The sequence below is a fragment of the Rousettus aegyptiacus genome, unplaced genomic scaffold (genome assembly GCF_014176215.1).
Source record: "Rousettus aegyptiacus isolate mRouAeg1 unplaced genomic scaffold, mRouAeg1.p scaffold_m13_p_4, whole genome shotgun sequence".
Taxonomy (NCBI): domain Eukaryota; kingdom Metazoa; phylum Chordata; class Mammalia; order Chiroptera; family Pteropodidae; genus Rousettus; species Rousettus aegyptiacus.
In genome coordinates, this window is record NW_023416307.1 from 149,812,620 (window position 1) to 149,830,757 (window position 18,138).

The following is an 18,138-nucleotide window of genomic DNA, read 5'->3' on the forward strand; positions in this document are numbered from 1 at the left end:
ATTCATGGGGCTTTCTGTTTACTTAAACTTTGAAGCAAATGCCTTGATTTGCAATGAGAACACTAACTGGGTTTTCCAATCAGGCGTCAAGGCACTGCCCCAATGACGAGGCCTGCAGCCAGAAATCCTGTCTGCTTCTCGCTCAGTCAGCGAGTGATACGGCAGCAAACCACCTGTTTACACTTTCCTCACAAAATAAAGGTGATGATTTATGCCTCCGATACACCGGCCGTGGGCTTGAGTACGACCTGTGGACCGAGATCTCCCATGTCTGTATTTCCAGTCCAGATTTCTATCTGCGTCAGCCCCAGACTAGTATATCCAAATGCCCGCCAGGTATCGCCAGCCGAGATGCAGTCACCTCCCCAAATTCAAGGGCCCTAACTGAACTTGCCACCTTCTCTCCAAACCTGATTTTCTTCCTCTGTTCCTTATCCTGGTTGGTTGTGTGACCATCACACCACATCACCCTGTCCAAGCCAAGAGGCATCCTTCTCTGTTAAACTGCGAGCTCCTCGAAGCAGCAATTGCGTTGACTGGCCTTTATAACCCCAGGACCTTGCCCTGGGCTTGGCAATGAAAAATGCTCAAAAACATGTGACTGAATTGAAGTCGACTCTGTAAAGATGGGTGTTCACTACAATCCTGGAAGTCATTTCTGAGAACTATGAAGCAAGGCAACCCCTCTGTCTTCCAAAAAAAAAGAAAGAAGGAAGGAAGGAAGGAAGGAAGGAAGGAAGGAAGGAAGGAAGGAAGGAAGGAAGGAAGGAAGGAAGGAAGGAAGGAAGGAAGGTGGATATAGTTTGTCAATTATTTTTACTGCTGAGATATAGTGAACTCTTATGACTCTAAAATCCATATGAGCAACTTGGTCCTTGTAAATTTTATTTTTACGTTCTGCGTCAACTGTAATCGAGTTTTATCTATGTAGTTCATTGATTTCTTTTCCGACCATGTTGCTTTGCGTCTGTCTGTCTGTCTCCCTTCTCCCTCGCGGATGCATTCCTTTTACGTACCGGCATAATAGACACTCTGGGATTTTGTCTTTAATTTTATGACCTGCGGGGGAGATTTTGTAAACACTACTGTAAAATGATGAGACCGAGGCGCAAGGAGAGTAATTACTCACTCTCCCAACGTCGCACACAAGTCGCCGAGGGGGCCGGCCTGCCCGCCGTCTTCTCCACGGCCGCAAACCTTCCTAACACACGTCAGGACCGGTGCAGACTTTCTTCCTTCACTTGGTAAACTGCACAAAGATGCAGTATCATCCTTTCCTGTCTATAAAATAGTAGGTGCATGCAATTTGAAAAATTAAAGAAAAGCTACCCATAATATCATTATCGAGAAACGTCAACAGATGCATTTTGAACATTTCTTTCCAGGTTCGCTCCTGTTTATCGTTACGTTTTTACTGTGCCACGCTGTGTTAATTATTAATATATCTGTAATTTATTTTAATATTGGGTAGGGCACGTTTCCCCGTCTCCAATATCTTTTCTTTTTGGAAACTTCTCTTAGCTGGAGAAATATCCTGATCCACGCCCACCTGTAACTCCTAAAACTTGGTGGCGTCACGGTTTTATACGTCAGGAGCTGGACTGTGTCAGTGGCTGGGTGGTTCCCCAGAAGTCTGAAGGCTGTGGGAATGAAAAGTAGAAGGCTGCACTGAGATATTTTCCTGGGCCAGGGCCCTGAGTTAGACTAGGAAGGGCTCCAACATGGTTTTGATTTCTCAGTAAGTCTGGCATAAAGCTCTAAACAGAGGCCTTGATGGTCACTGTCCAGCCTTTTCTTCCCAGCTTGGGCACTGGCTGCCCAGAGGGTTGCCCCACCAATAGGCTATCTCTAGGGATGGTGCAGAGTCTTCATCTAACCCCAGGATATAATGCAAAGAGATGACATGGTGTCCAGTAGCTGAGCCCACGAAGGTCACACAGCACATGCCGCTGGCCCAGCCTGAACTTGGGGGCACATTCCCCAACCCCAGTGCAGCCTACCTTCCTCAGAGTCTTGCAGCACATTGCCTTTGTCAAAGCTAACACGCTGCCATGGAGATGCTCCTGTTGGCTTATGGACCATTGGTCCCTGGTGGGAATTAGAAAAAAACTGACGGGCTGCTGTGTGGGTCAGGGATCACTGCGGAGTCCCACACAGTAGTCGTTGCAGAGGAGAATGCAGAAGGCTGTGCCGTGTGGTGCCTAGAGTCAGTGCCTAGAGTCATTGAAAAGAAAGAAGATAGAGTAAATGAAAAACAGTGTGCAGGCAGGAGAGGGTGTAAAGGAAATTTATGTCTTTTGAGTCAACCATGAAAATAATAATTCATCTACCACAGACTCAAAATCCTGTAAAGCCGAGGAAGATAAGAGCTTAAGAGGTGGTTATGCTTTGGGTTTACAGGGGGGAAAAAAGCAATGTAATCTGTTCTCTTTGCAGAGATCATCTTAGGAGATACAGTGTAATTGTACAAACTGCGAAGTGTGCCTGCAAAAGCTCCTTCTGTTAATGAGCACTTAACTTAGCGGTGAGGACAGATCCTAAATAACAAATTAAATCAGTGCTGTGAAGTGCTCAGGTACAGGTGTGTGCTTTAGAGAAGAGAGGAAGGAATCAGATGAGGCTGAGCTATCTAATTCTTCCTCCAGCCCTAGAAAGCCCAATGTGTTTCATTTTACAAAAGAAGAAACCGTAGTTCCAAGTAACCAGTTCTGACCACATTGTGATCGGTGAATTTCGAAGGTTTGCTGCTGATTGTTTTAAAGCTTTAGTATTTAAAGAGATTATCATGCCTAAATTTGTGAAACTGTACAGAACTAAGAATCTTTGTGTGAGCACCCTTAGGGAGACTTCAGGGTAATTTAAAATAATGAAGCAGGGTCCCTCTGGACAGTTCAAGTTCAAAGATTTCCACTACAAGTCTCCTCACCAGGAAAGTGGCTCCTACGTGTCTGCAGCAACTGAGAAGTAGCAGCCGTTTGGGCATCATTAAAGAAAATGCCTGAGACATAAAGCAGGCGGGTTCCAATTTCTCATACGTCTGTGGGAATGATCCAGAACGCAAGGCCTGTGGGACACACACTGTCCGACCATTCCCAAGATGCCTTTGGCTTGGCTTTGATTTCGCCTTATCTGTTTTGTCCACGCCCTCACCCCACATCCCTAGCGCAGTGCCTGCCACATGAGGCATTCGATAAATAGGGAATGGAAGAACGGATGAGTGAACCAATGAGGGGACCCACGTGCAGATGCAGGGTCCCACCCACTGTGCCACCCTTTCCAGCAGGATGCTGACTCAAGGCTCTTTCCTTCTCGTCTCCGTTTGCCTGAAGTTGTGTCTGTTCCGATGGAAGCCGAAGCCTGCAGGTGGGTTAGGGAACTCTGCAGCACACGTATCCAGTCCACCCTGGCTGGGGGCATCCTCACAGGCCTGTCCCCGCGCCTCTGCCTCATGAACCACCTGCATCCTCTGAGCCATGAATTCTAAATAAGTTAAATAAAAGCAGTGATATCAAATGAGGGTGATCATGACCGAGCCGTCCCTGGGGCTTCCAGAAAAGCTCTCTACATTAACTCTAAGTCAAAAGGTAATCCAGAACACATCACGTTTTTAGGAAAAGCTTTCTGCTCCCCTAACGAGGCTGTGGTTTCGCGGGTCGTCCTCCCAGGCCCCACAGCGGTGCCCTGATGTCACTCCGTGACTTCAGCAAGCTGAGGCATTCTCTTTTAGAGGTCATTGACGTATTCTGAATGCCGTAGAGTTCTGGTATAGCCAGAGAACAGAGAGCTCATCCTATGATGTACTTGAAGTATTAGGACTCTCAGCTGCAAATAATAGAAACCCAGCTCAAAAAGGCTTAAACAAAAGAAGGAAGTTTTGGGTTCATGTCTTGGAAAAGTCCAAGGGTTGACCTGAGGCTTGAGTAGATTCAGGTGCTCAGAGTCTATCCACAGGATTCTGAGCCTTCCCACTGTCAAATCTATTTTTGATCACAAAACTATGAATATCCCCCAAGCGATGGCAAAGGTGGCCCCAGAAGCCCCAGGCTTTCGTTCCACCATGAAGCCAGCCCAGCAGAAAGGAAGCACCTCTTCCCAACAGCAACAATTAAAGCCCCCACTGCAACCCTGATTGGCAGGTCTGGGTCATGTGACCATGTGGGCCACCAGGGGGTGGGGCCAGCCTTTACAGAACAAAAGGGACGCAGTTAGGGAGGAGAGGAGAGTATCCCACAAGGAAAAGAAATGTCCTTTTGTCAAATAGAGCAAGCACCCCACCACCCCAGGGGGTACAACATGGACCCTCTCAGCCGCAGGGCCGAGCCCCCAGCAGGTCCTTCCGAGTGGTCACCTACCCAGAGAGCAGGGCAGTGTGTGTGAGAGGCAGCCTGGAGAACATTTATCTTACAGAATTACTTTTTGTGTGCTTTCGAAGCTATCAAATAAATCAGATGCCCAGAGGTTATGATTTCTAAGGATGAAGTCTTCTATATATTTGTTTCCTACTATATCATTCTAAATTCTGAAAATAACTTAATGGTGTTGTTGTTGTTTAATAAAAATGGCAGATGCTTACTGTAATAAAATGCTGTGGGAAAATGCATTGGAGAGAGGCGATGGTTCTTCACGCTGGGAGCCTGTGACTAGTGCAAGTGCCTGGGTGAGCGCCGACCTTTGATCCCCACCCAGGCACTTGCTCTCTTGGGCAAGGCACTCAACCTCACTGTGTTTCTATTTATTATCTATACAAGCGGGACTCGTCCTTGTAGAGCTGCGGTATAAAACGGTCGAGCCCTTACGTGGTGCCGGATACCTCATTGCTTGTGTTCTTATCATTTAATCCTCAAACAGCCTTGTAAGGTGGTCAGTGCCATCACCACTGTTTTATAGATGAAAAAGCCGAGGCTTAGAGGGATTAATGACTTTGCTCAAGACCACACAGCTGACAAATGCCAGGGCCTGGGCCTTTGCACAGCATCCATGTGCTGACACACTGAGCTATCTACCCCATGAGGATTAAATCATGATTCAAGGAAAGCTTTCATTCCTAGTCCTCTGCCAGTAGATTGTTCAGTGTTCTTAGAGAAATGCTTTCTGTTTTTGACTTAGGATAAATTGTCCATTTGTTTGGGAATAGGGACAGGGACCAAGAGGCCTCACTGTTGTCTACACAACCATTAAGTGGGCTTCCTGAATGCTATCTCTGATTCCAGGCCTGCCCTCTGCACCCACCAACTCCACATTGGACCTCTCAGTCTACAAGTCCCGGCTCTTCCATTCGATTTGCAGGACAATGTCCCGATTCCGCTCTTGTCCTCATTCTTGATTTTTATAGATTTCTTTCCCATTGGATATCTTCTCACATTTCACTGGCATCTGGGGAAGAAGAGCGGCCGTGTGTATGCTTATTCTTCCATTGAATCAGAAGCATTTATATTCATTTTGCTTTTCTGAATTTTCTACAAAATGAGTATGCATCGTTACTTTCATATTAAGAGAAACAACAACAAAAGCTACCGTAAAGTGAGAAGGACCTAGAAGTCCATTCCTGTCAGGCAAAAGAGAAAAGAATCATGTGTGGTGTTCTGTTACAGCACTGACCAGGCAACTGCTTTCCCGTGGTGCTTCAGGCTGGATGAATCAGAGGCTGGAGAATTTTTTTTCCAAAGAGCTCAGCATCTTACTTGTGCTTTTTATTTTCCCAAGCTGAACTAGAAATGTTGCCAATGCAGTAACGGTATCAAATTTAAAGACTGCTATTAAAAAGATGTATCACTTAGTGGCTCAGATGGCAAGCATTTATCAGCGTGCTTTGGGGATGGACTCAGGTACATGGTTCTTCTACTGGTTTTATCTAGAGTCACTCATGCATTTCCAGTCCACTGGAAGTCGATGATTTCGCTTACCTGTCTGGGGCTTGGCGGGTACCAGCTGGGGCAGGAGGGGTGACTGGACCAAGTGTCTCTTATCATCCCAAAGGCTAGTTTGGGCTTGCTCACATGGCGATGAGTTGCAGGACTTCTAAGAGCAGCAAGGGAGGAAGCTGCAAGGCTCAAGACTCACACAGCATCACTTCCATTACTCTCTATGGTCAGAGCAAATTGGCCAGCCCAGATTCAAGGAGTAAAGAAATAAAACGCCACATTTCGTCGGAAGGAGCTACAAAATATTGTGGCAGACTTTGCCATCCACCATTCAACCATCCTGTTTCATAACTGGAATTTTCTGTTTTCTAATTCTGTGTTTTCTTCAGGCTCCTGAGAACCCAGTCTCTGGAATGGTTCTACAATAACGTGAAGAGCCGTTTCAAACGCTTTGGCAGCGCCAAGGTCCTGAAGAACCTGTACAGGAAACACAGGCTGGAGAGCGGAGCATGCTTCGACATCCTAGGTACGCTGGCCGCTCGCCACTCTGACAGTCCTCCGGGACCTGGTGGGATGGAAGGCTTTGCTTGGAGTTCCTGTGTGCTGGGGCACACTCGCCTGAGACAGAGAAAGTTGCTTAAATATCTGGCCTAATGAAGAGCAGAATAGGATGTATTTTTGGACATATCCCAAAGATTCTGTTAAGGTTTGAGCCTTTGGGTTTCAGCATCCCCACTGGGCTGGATATATTAGGAACTAGAAAGACCAATGTATTTCTGAAAATTGTGGCCATTTTAATTCTGGATCTTTAGGAATTAAAGATTCATGATCATCTTCCCCTAATGGTTAAAACATTGGAAAGTCATTTTTGATCGTATAGACTAGTTCTGCACTCAGAGGATATGCCCTCTGCTCCCCTTTCTTCCTGCTCCAAAATTCTATTTATACCAGGCCCAGAATTTGATGTAATGGAAGAGTGAGAAAGCATCAGCTTCCTCCCAGGAAGCTTGAAGGATGAGTCTTGCCTATGCCGTTGTATACAGTTAAGAGGAACACCGTACGTCATTAGAATGAGAAATGATAATCTGCAGTTCTCTTACAACAGCCAGTAGAAGGAAATGGTTGTCAGAATATGAATAGCATGTCTTGCAAAAAAAAAAAAGCTGGGTTTTTTTTCTGTCTAGAGGCAGATTTTTTCTTCTCTTTGCTGACACAGGTAAACGTTTTTTATACGCGAGGAAGACGGAAGGAAAAAAATCTCATCCATCTCATTTGGAGCTTTTTCACCATCATTATTTTGTATTCTCAACAAAGTCTTTGGTTGTGTCTTTTCTAAAAATATGCCAGCCACCAAAGACAAGGGAGAAAACAGGGTGGCAGGATTAAACGCAGAATCATTAGCACCTTTTGTGGCAGGTGTTAGAACCTGTGTCTTTCAAACTGCTCGGGAAGCTTACAGCTAAGAGAGCAATGCAGAAAGTGTCTGCCTCTCCCTTTCATCTTCTCTTTGCAAATTTTTCTAAAACTTTTTCTCTAGGATTGGAGGCGGGAAAGAAAGCTTAAATGTAATGGTGTTAACGGTAGTTTTTTTAATCCAAATTGCTATCTCCAGAAAGTTCCAGGATGGAATTGGCTCACTCCTTTGCATCCTATCCTTTCTTTCTTCTCGTAATCCTCCGGTCTGCGCTATGTGTGCCTCGATTTGTCCTCAATGCAAAGGGAAGGGAAACGCAAACACACATGGAGAACCCTGTAGAACAGAACACAATTCCACTTTCTTTCCTTTCCTCCCGACGACTCCGTGGGTGGAGCGGGCCGACACGATTCTAGCTTTGAAATCCTCAAGTGTCATTTTCAAAGGAGAATCATCTGCCAGGAATAACTGTCTCCCACGCTGGAAGCAAGTGTCGGTCCTGGGCCCTCTGTGACTCACTACGCCTTTCACCAGGGCCTCGGGCACAGCGCTTATAACCACATTGCATTCGGCTGCTGGTTTACAAAGCTGCCCTCCTCCTGGACCACGTGGAGACAACACTCCTTTATCACTGTGGCCCCAAAGTGTGGCTCCAGGCCTGGCACGTCTTACATTCTCATTGCTGTAACTAGTTCAATCTTAAAGCATTCCATGGGTGCCAAGACACTTCGTAGAAGTGTTCAAATCAGTCACTTTAATATGATGAGGATCTCCATTTAAACTAAGGTTTTCTTTTGATAAACCTGAAGGCAAGCAGACAGGAGACCCTTTGTGAGATGGTATTCAAACCTGTAAAGCTGTGATGATAGAACAATGAGATTTCTTCTACATGCCACCTAGAAAATTTAGTTCCACCTCAGGTATGGAGAAAGCTCCTGGTGCCTCCGTGGCCTCCCGATTGTGTTAGGTGACTGGGGGCTCATTAGCACTGGCTTCTACCTACCACGCAACACCCTCGTATGGTCATCATCTGCCATCTGCAATCCTGATGACACACTGGAATTACCTAGGGAGCTTTGGAAAAAAAAAAAAAATCCCAGTGCCCAATGACACTTTTATCTCTGGAGGTGGGCCCAGTGCTGACAGTGTTTCAAGCTCGCTGGGTTGGTTATCTTAAGGCTCAGCCAAGACGGAAAACCTCAGCTAGAACTTCACTATGATTTTGTTCGGAAGTTTTCTGAGTAAATGGTTCCATCTTCAGCCAACTCTAAGGGTACTTATTTTCAGAATTTTGATTATGTCAGACATAATATGCACTATCTGCAGTGTACGAGACATGTGCGAGGCTCCAGGATTTCCAGTGTAAAACTTTTACCTATGAAACATCTCCACCACATGGACCAGTGTAGTTTGCCATATAAACAGCCCATCGGAAATTCACGTGGTTCACAGAATCTTATGGGCCGCCCATCCCACACATACTGTGCACTGCTGTGAGTCTCTCCCAAGCCAGACTTACTCCTCCTGCAGCCCATATCAGGTGACCAGGTTAGGCCTAAACAGAGACTCATTAGTTGAATCAGGTAATCTTTAAGATTTATTCATTCCTTCAGTAAACATGTATTAAAGACCTATTATTTGCCCACCTAGTTTAAGAGTTGTGGGCAATAAGACAGGGAAGATCCGGCCATCTCAGAGCCAACATTCCCGTGGAGAAGTCAAATAAGTAAATAAATAAATTTATAAAAAATATAATGTCCGATGGTAATGAGTGTTCACGCAGTTTCTATGATAGATCCAGCGTGACATTTTTAACAGTTGAAAAGAAGCACTCTATAAAAAGATAAAGTAGCCAATAATAATATATTTAATCTCTAGATAATTAGATAACCAATATGCTTGTATTTCACATTGAATTAATAAAATGGGAAAAATTAACCCTGCTTTTATTTATTAATGCTATAAATCTGTTCTCGACATGATTCTTGAAAAGATCTGTTACATCTTTCATCTGACAAACGTGATCTTTTGAAAATGCTGATCCACGTGAAATCAAAGGTTCCTCCAACTCATGAAAGATACGACTTGATGTCTGTGCTCTCCAGAACAGTTCCGTTGCTTTCTGCCGTTGGAAAAATCACTTAATCCTAAATGACACTGAAGCTCCCACCTATGAATTTAGAGGGAAGCAGGGAGAGGTGTTGTTCTGGAAGATTTTCGTGCAAAACCAGAGCTTGTCCTCTGATGAGCTGTCTCCCAAAGATGTTTTCAGGTCTTTTCCTGTCTCCCCATACTCCCCACCACCCTCCCCATCCTCTCAGCAGATGACCCCATGTCCTCCTTTGTAGGGCAGACAGTGTGCGTTTCTATATCTGATGCCCGTCACCTTCCGGGAATATCTCAAGGTCAATCATCCCTTTCTTCTTGCCTCTTCAGCCTCTCTCTTAACCGCTTCCTTCCTGTTGATTTGTAAACATGCTCCAGTCTCTCCCATTCCCTAAACCGGTTCTGGACTGCACATTTTTCTCCACTTCCTGCCCCGCCATGCTCTTTCTTGTCCCAGGTATGCTCCAGAGAGTGGGCCACCCTCATGGCTTCCATTTCCTGCCCTTCCTCACTCTACAGCCCTCCTCTCTCCTTCTAAGCTGCTCTCCACACAGCAGCCGGAGTGCACTTTTAGCAGTACAGATCTGACCAGCTCACCTCCTTTGATCCTTTCCTGGCTTCGCAGGGCTGTTGGGATAAGGATCAAACACTAATGGGGCCACCACGACTTGTGTGGTCTCTGTCTCCAGGTCATCTCACCTTAGGCCTCCTCTCCTCTCTGCAGCCCAGCCACACTGCCTCTCATCGAGGTCCTCAGCTGCCCCCTCTGCCTATCCCTGCGCAAGCTGTTTGCTCTGCCCTGGACTCTCTCCCACCTCCCACACCCCTTTGGCTGGTTACTCACCATCTAGGTCAGTCTTTCCTGCTAAACGTTTGCACCATACTGTGAGGCACCCGATCAGAGCACTTAACATATTTATAATCTTATATTTATTTATATAAATTTTTGATTAACCAGTTATCTACCACTAGACTATCAGGTTTACCAGGATAGTGAGAATCTCTGGTTTTGCTCACAATATACCCTAACACCCAGCCCAGGGTCAGGCAACTAGAAGGTATTCAGGGAATATTTGCTGGATGGATGAATGAATGCTGGATGTAGCCATGCCAACGTGAAATATTTGCTTATATATATAGTCTGAGAACTGAGAAGGTGACTCAACCTAAAATCTTATTTTATAACTGGGGAAACTGAGACCCAGGAAGACAAAGTCGCTTCCTCAAGGTCACAGAGCTAGAATAAATGGACTTCAGGCTTTTTGAAAGGCTCAAAAAACACAAACACAGAGCCCAGTATGTGGTCAGACTGAGTTACCATGGCAGGCTGCACACTAACGGCCTGTTTCCTAACAGCAGCAGCTACTCACCTGCTACAGATACTTACGCAGCTACTCTCAAACTTTCCATGTGGGAACTCCCATGGCAGCCCATCCAAGGACGCACAAGGTGTATTATATGTACTGAAGGCCTATTGCCTAGTTTGACTTGGGATCAGTGGCATTTGCCCTTTTTGAGCTACAGAACGTAGGCCCATTTTTATTCTCTTGGTTCTGTCAAATAGTGTTTTCTACCAGCATCTGATTTAATAAATTTGTTTTGGAGCCACCTGCTAGCTAGGTGCTATCTTAGGTACTAGAGATGCAATATAGTGACTTAAAAAGAAAAGAATCTATCAGCCCCATCTTTGGAGTTCTCATTCGATCTGAGCACAGATAATCACAATGCCCACCTCGAAAAGGGCTTTAAAAAGGGCTTAGCCAAGCGCCCTTCCCAGCCTGGAACTAAGACGAAGGTTGTGTTTTCAGTAGGAAGGAGACCAGAGAAGAGGTCGTGGGACTTAAAAGATCCAACGGCACGATTTACTTTGTCTCGCTCCGGGTTTGTTTCACGTGGACTCTCTTCTCCAGAAGAGAATGGTGACAGTTAAGTCATGAGCCAAGGGCAACTGTTTGGAGGAATGCCAAGGACTGCAGCTAAAGAGCAGCCACGGGAGACCTCGTCATCCACAGCGAGAAGGGCACTCTCCTTACTCCTCCATTTGGAGTAAGGAAGCCTAGTGTCAGCGAGTTTCAGTCACTTGCTCAGGGTCACGTGACTAGGAATTTGCACGTCCAGAAATTGACCTCACATCTCTCTGACTTCAGTCTACCTGTTCTGTCTTCGACTCTATGTTGCATCCATAGAAGATACTGGAAGAAAGTAAAGGGAGGCAGAACACTAGACTAGGAATCAATGTGAGAAGAAAAATCTGACTTGTTAAAAACCGTAGTGTTATTGTGGGAGCTGGTGAGTCCCTAAACCTATTTGCAAAGCTGACTTAATCAAAATGGGTAATGGTGGTCTGCCGATTTGGTGACACAGAGCATCGGTGCTAACTGGGGACCTTTAATAGTCACATTCCTTCTCTCTCTCTCCCCCTCCCCCCACTCTCCCTCTCTCTCTCTTTCTCCTCCCTTCCTCCCTCCTCCCTTCTCTGTCTCTCTTCCCTCCAGGAGGAAGCTTTTTTGAGGCAAATCTGGAGAATGAAGGAAGTATTTCAGGAAGTGAGTCGACATTTTATAAGCAGTCGGAAGGTAAGATTGCTTAAGAGTTCACAGCTAATGGGAGGTTGGGAGAATAGAAACACCTTCAGATAGTCAGGGTCTCCCAGTTACATTGTATGAAACCACTGGATACAGTTCTGTATCACGTATACAGCCGTGTGGGGGTCTCCATGGGTCTTCTGTTATTGCCGTCTGTATGAATTCATCATCAAAGTAGGTGAGTCTATCCAAGGCTAGAGAAATGCATCCACTGCCCAACCACTCAATACTTAATGATCAACCACTGAGTGTTCCGGAGCCGGAATAGAAAAATCAATATGGGTGTGCAATTCATACGAAAATAGTCTTATAAAGGATGTATCGTTTACTGATTAACTTGTACTTTTTTTTTTAATACCACTATCATAGTCCCCTGAGGGCAGAGGTTAAAGGCAAAACAAACTTCTAGTTTGACATAGAACCTTCTCCAGCACTTCAGCCCCTTCTCCAGAGTCCTGGGCCATGAGGACCAGCGCCTCCTGCGTCCCCCCGATCCTGTGGCCCCTGCAGCTCTTCCGTGCATTCGTCTGTTCTCTTTCGGGGGGCACCTTCCCATGAAGGTTCTGTCCTCTCCCATCCGTGCTGTGCGAAACTTCTCCTTGGGCTGCCGCACAGCACGATACGGCCTCAGCGCGCTGCTATTTCCTGCTGAGGCTGAAGTCCCCAGCCCCGATTTCGGCCCAGAGTTCTAGACCCCGATTCCTAATGCTTGACCATCAGGACCGGTCAGTCCCCCAGGGGTCTTAGCCTCAGGGTGCCCTCATCACGCTCCTCAGCCGCTTAGGCCCGCTGTCCCTGCTTCCACCAGTTACCCGGGTTCCCATCAGCTCCTTTTCCAATTTGATCCTTTTCTTTCTATTCCGAAGCCCACGGCCTGAGCGCCTCCCTGCCCACGCCGCTCCCGTATTGACATCTCAGTGACCCTCTGTATCAGTCAGGGTTCTCCAGAGAAAAGCAGAACCAACAGGACGCACAGACACACACGCACGCACGTGTGCAAAGAGGTTCATTTTGTTTTAAGGACTTGGCTCACACAATTACGGAACCTGGCAAGCCCCAGGTCTATAGAGGAGGGCAGCAGCCGGCGACCCAGACGGGAGGTGATGCCCCGGTGCTGAGGCAGAATCCTGCCCAGGGAAACCTCAGTTATTGCTCGTAAGACCTTTCAACTGATTGGATGAGGCCCACTCACATTGTTGAGGGTTATCACCTTTACTTCAAATCGGTCATTGTAGATGTGAACCGCGTGTACAGAATACCTTCCTAGCAGTACCTGGGTTGGTGTTTGAGGCCGTACCTGGGTACAGCAGCCTAGCCACGCCGGCACAGAGAGCTAGTCTTCCCTCCATCTGACTGGTGTTCTGACCTTTGGTCACTCTGCCTTCTTACCCTTCCCTCACACCCCACCACTTTTTCTCTCTGAAACACCAACCCGAGTCTTTATTTTTCAGCAAACACATCATCTTCAGTGCTCCGCATCAACCTCACCCAAAACTCATAAACACGGCATCCAGAGCCTTTTTTTTTTTTTTTTTTCCGGTGATGGTTCCGGGCTCTGGCCTTTAGGGGCCCGTGGAACGTGGTACCCATCCCTTTCGCAGGGTCTGATGCACGCCTCGTAGCAGTTCGGTTGCTTCTGCATCCGATCACCCAGCAGCCTGGCGAGCATGTGAGAGCGCGGGCTCGGCCTGTCCGCTGGGGCCCTCTCAGAGCAGTGCGCTTGGGAGGTACTTGGCAAACATCGATTCGGGGAGAATTTGTGGAGCGCCTCGTCCGTGAAAAATACGTCGATGGGTGTCGAAGAAGAGAGGTGCAATGTCTGTCACTTAGTGTGGTGACAACTTAAATTTCGTAGCCTCTAATTACGGAAACATGGGGAAACCTGTGTGTCCAGTCAGAGCCCTGAGCTGGGTTGTCCCTTCATGGCTATCGTGACTGTCGTAATCAGTCTGCAGTCTTCTCATCGGTTGGCTAGACCACCTTGACCTTAACCGAGCTGGTTTTGGAGATTTCGTTTTGTTTGCCAGAGGCCACTTTCTGCCCACCTTTGTGTCTTTAGAAGCCGAAGAAGCTTGAATTAAGTTTTTCTTTTTTAATTGAGGGATTGATTAATTAATGAATTGGTGTATTTACACCTTGTCTCATCCTACGGAGAATTGGAGGCGGCTTTCAGGAGATTTGCACATGTTAAATAATGCATGACCGGGAGGTTATAAATGGAGGCGGGAGGAAAGGAGTCGCAGGTAGGCGGCCCTCGCAGACCCGAGTGCTTGTGCCTGACGCGCCCTGGGCTTCCGGGTGCACTGGGAGGAAGGATAGAAACTCTCCCTCTCAAGTAAGAAGCAAAAATCTAGTACCTCGAGGAAGTAGAACTCTACCAAGTACATAGCTCCAAAAGGAATGTCGTCACCTGCAGAAGTCCTTGACCTTTGATTACGTCCTCTCATTTGCTGCCATATACAAACAAATATGTTCGCTAAAATATGATAACGTTATTTTTTAAATCATGTTAGCTCGTATCTCTTTTCATCGCCTTCGTGGTGAAAATCAAAGGCTTTGGAGACAGACAGTCCTGAATCGAATCTCGGGGCTCTTTCTCTCTCCCTGTGTAACCCTGGGCAAGTGGCTCGACTGCTCTGTGCTTCGATTCTGTCATCCGTACAATGGTACCTACCCGATGGGTTGTCGTATGAATTAACCGTCTTCATGTACGTGACACTCGGCCTGCCATCCAGCATGTGGTCAAGCTCCGTGAAGTCGCCAGCGTTAACGTATCGATAGTGCTGATGTAGAGTCTAAAAACTTCTTTCAAGAATTTTGTGTTTGCGTGAAAGCCTAGTGCCCTTAGAATATTGGATCATTTTTATCCCTGTCATCGTAATGATACAGTATATGCACAAAATAACACATAATTTTTACCTGAGAAAGTAGGTGGAGAACCACAATTTCTTTATATTAAGTCCTTTTTTGTTCAGTTATCTTGAGGCCACTCTGCATGTTTGGAGCTGTGCTTGGTGTTAGGGTGCAGAAGGGCTCGGATCAAGGCGTGCTCTCTGAGAATGAGCTGTGGGAGGGCGTGGACTTTCTGGCTTCGAGAGAAGCAACCCCAGAACCTCACGTGGGTGTCCAGCCAACGGGGTAACAGGAGGGATCTGAGAAGCGTTTTCAGAGGAAGAACCCCTGGACCAGGCCTCAGGGTCACCAGGACCAGAGTAGGAAGGAACAAGATAGTGGAGTCGTGAAGAGAGAGATGATAGCTATCAAAGAATCAGTTCGTTGTGTCTGGGGCAGGACTGACTCGTGGGAGGCAGCGAGGTGGGTGAGAAGGGAAAGGGGCTCGTGTGCAGGGTAAGCGGTATGGAAATTACCCCAGAGTCCCTGAAAGACTTGATCGGAAGAGCTTAAACTGGACCAATCGTTTTACTTGTCTTTCCCTTTCAAAAAGTGATCTCTGTTCTGTTTCCCGTCTAGGACACAGCGTGATGGACACACTGGCTGTCGCCCTACGCGTGGCTGAAGAGGCCATCGAGGAGGCGATTTCCAAAGCAGAAGCCTACGGGGACAGCCTGGTACAGCCCCTCTCCTCCTCTCTGCGGGGAGGTGTGGGTCAGGGCGGTGGGGAGAAATTACGGGTCGTCGGGAAACCAGCATCGCAGGAGCGGTGCCCCACCTCCCCCTGCATCTGTGGTCAGGACTCCCCGAAAGTGAGGCTAAGTCCCCCAAACCCATCCCTAGCACCGAGACCGTTTTCTTCCCTCCCTCTGCAGGACAAGCAGCATGAGGCCAGTTACCTGCGGGACCACAAGGAGGAGCTGACTGAGGAACTGGCCACGACGATCCTGCAAAAGGTAAGTGGGCCTGCGTGGCATCCGATGCCTGCGGTTTACCTGGCCCAGAGCAGACAGGGCCTCAGGTGAGCTGAAGAGCAGCCCTGGGCACCGTTGTTTCAGGCACCGTTTCTGTGCCTTGGCACTTTTGCCTTCTGTGCTCTGGGGGCTAACACAGACGGGTTGCATCACACTTTGAAATCTAAGCCACGGGATGGAGTGTGGCTGCCTTTGGGGGCTGAGCTGGTGGGTGAGCCAGAAACTCGGCTCTGAGCAGGCCACTCACTGGCCGGCTGTTTTGTAGGCTTCGCGCGCGCGCGTGCGTGTGTGTGTGTGTGTGTGTGTGTGTGTTCATTCTCACACTTCTCAAATAGTCTGATGCTGAAGAAGCTTTGCAGTCACCCACTGCTACCTCTGTGCCCTAAGTTGTCCCTTACATGGTGTATCAGTAATTGCTACTTAGAAACCGACCATCCCACAACTCTGTGGCTTTACGCAGAATTATTTCTATGTCCTACAACCAGTTCTCCAACCCCACCTGGGTGTCCTGCAGTTCAATTTAGATCTGACACTAACCACTCAGCACGGACCCCACAAGTTAGGAGCTCGGTCCCACAAGACTGCCCCCACTTCAGACACCAGTGCAAATCTCAGATACCCCTAAGTTGCCGCACTTCTCTTCAGCCTGCTACAGATTCAGGGATCCCCATGACCCCCCTCAGGTTGGATAATTGGCTAGAAAAATTCACAGAACTCAGGAAAGTGCTAAACTTACGATGACCTGTTTATAATAAAGGATACAAATGAATAGGCAGGTGAAGAGGCACTTGAGGCCACCGGGTCTGTAGGGGGGGGGGGTGTAAGAGCTTCATGCCCTCTCGGGGCCCGCCCCCCCTCCCAACACAGCTGTGTATGTGCTAGCCAGGAAGCTCCCCAAGGCTCAGTGTTTCAGAGTTTTAATCGAGATTTCACTACGTTAATTGCCTAACTCACTGACCAGCTGATGGAACTCAATCTGCAGTCCCTCTGTCCTGTCCCCAGAAGTGGAGTGGAGTGAAAAGTTCCCTGGTTCACACAGTTGGTTTTTCTAGCCATCAGCTTCCATCTATCTAGTGGCCTTGGCCATCATCGGTCACCTCATTAGCATAACAGAGACTGTCCTGTCCCTCAAAGAATTCCAAGGATTTTTGAAGCTCTGTGCCAGGAATCAGAGTCAAACAGCAAATACGTTTTTTTTTTTGTTTGTTTTTTTAATTATGCCACAATTGGGTTCTTGCTTACGCCTCTGTAGTGGCTTCATCTCACGCAGAGGTTTGGGATCCAGTCCATGCAGTGCGGCCACCCTGGGGCCAGGCTGAAGGCACATCAGCTGCTCGTGGCCGTGACAGGCACAGAGAGAGCCTGAGGAAGCCAGCGACATCTGTGAAGGCCGAGGCCCAGCCCTGGCCCCTCGCTATCCACTCCCTCCTCACATGTCCCTGGCCAGAGCAAGGCACACGGTGAACACAAAACCACAGGTGCAAAGTCCACCTGACCCTTGAACAATGCAGGGGTCAGAGGCGCCGACAACCCGCACAATCAGAAATCCACGTCCAATTTAGGTGGGCCTTCCGCCTGTGCAGATTCCCAGCCGTGGCTCGGAAGACACAGTTGGTCGCTGAACAGCACGGGTTTGATCTGCGCAGATCCACGTACGCACGGATTTTCTAACTCTGCATTTGAGTGGACACCCACAGTTCACACCCGTGTTGTTCCAGGGTCGACGGTGTATTCTCCCTGTCCGGGAGGAACGCACAGTCACACAACAAAGAGCAGTGTACACGGAGCGTGGGACCAACTCAGTCTTCCCTTTTGGTCACAATAATTCGTGTCCCTTCTCTATGCCGCATACATTCACCCCACCCAAACACCCCCAAAGGTCTCATTCAATCACAGTTCAAAGGACATTCAATCCAGATTCAGATCCTTTTAAGCCGGAGACATATGAGCTAAGCGAACAAGTCACCTGTCCCCACGTGCCCAACATATGACGCTGGAACACAGACAGAAAGGCAGCACTATCCCTCCCACCTGCACAGGTGAGAGGCACCTGGTCCATAGCAATTCTGAAATCCCGCTGGGCACATGTGGCCCGGTCGCCACTCCGGAAATGGTGGCCGTACCTTGAGTAGGCCCCGGTCCGTCGCTGGGCATGGCACCTTAGTTCATGGCTCTCCTTGGCTCTCGGCCTTCCTCTTCCTCATCCCATCTGACCTAAGAGGGCATTGGTGAATATCCCCGCCTTGGTGGCTCAGCTTTTTTCTCAGCTGCCTCCTGCCTATAGGAAGTTCGGAGCCCAGGGACCT

The 18,138-nt window shown here is 47.8% G+C and overlaps 1 protein-coding gene across 2 annotated transcripts in view; it reads left to right on the forward strand.

Annotated features, from left to right (window-relative positions):
• The window catches only part of LOC107499608 (myosin VIIA and Rab interacting protein), a 233,796-nt gene that overhangs the window by 153,334 nt on the left and 62,324 nt on the right, over nt 1-18,138 (forward strand). The window contains exons 4-7 of one of the 2 annotated variants that reach the window (XM_016123962.2): nt 6,251-6,387; nt 11,880-11,957; nt 15,438-15,535; nt 15,734-15,814. In XM_016123962.2, coding sequence (XP_015979448.2) covers nt 6,251-6,387; nt 11,880-11,957; nt 15,438-15,535; nt 15,734-15,814 — 394 coding nt within the window. Of the gene's footprint in view, nt 1-6,250; nt 6,388-11,876; nt 11,958-15,437; nt 15,536-15,733; nt 15,815-18,138 lie in introns of both variants that reach the window. The other variant, XM_016123960.2, reaches the window with a different exon arrangement.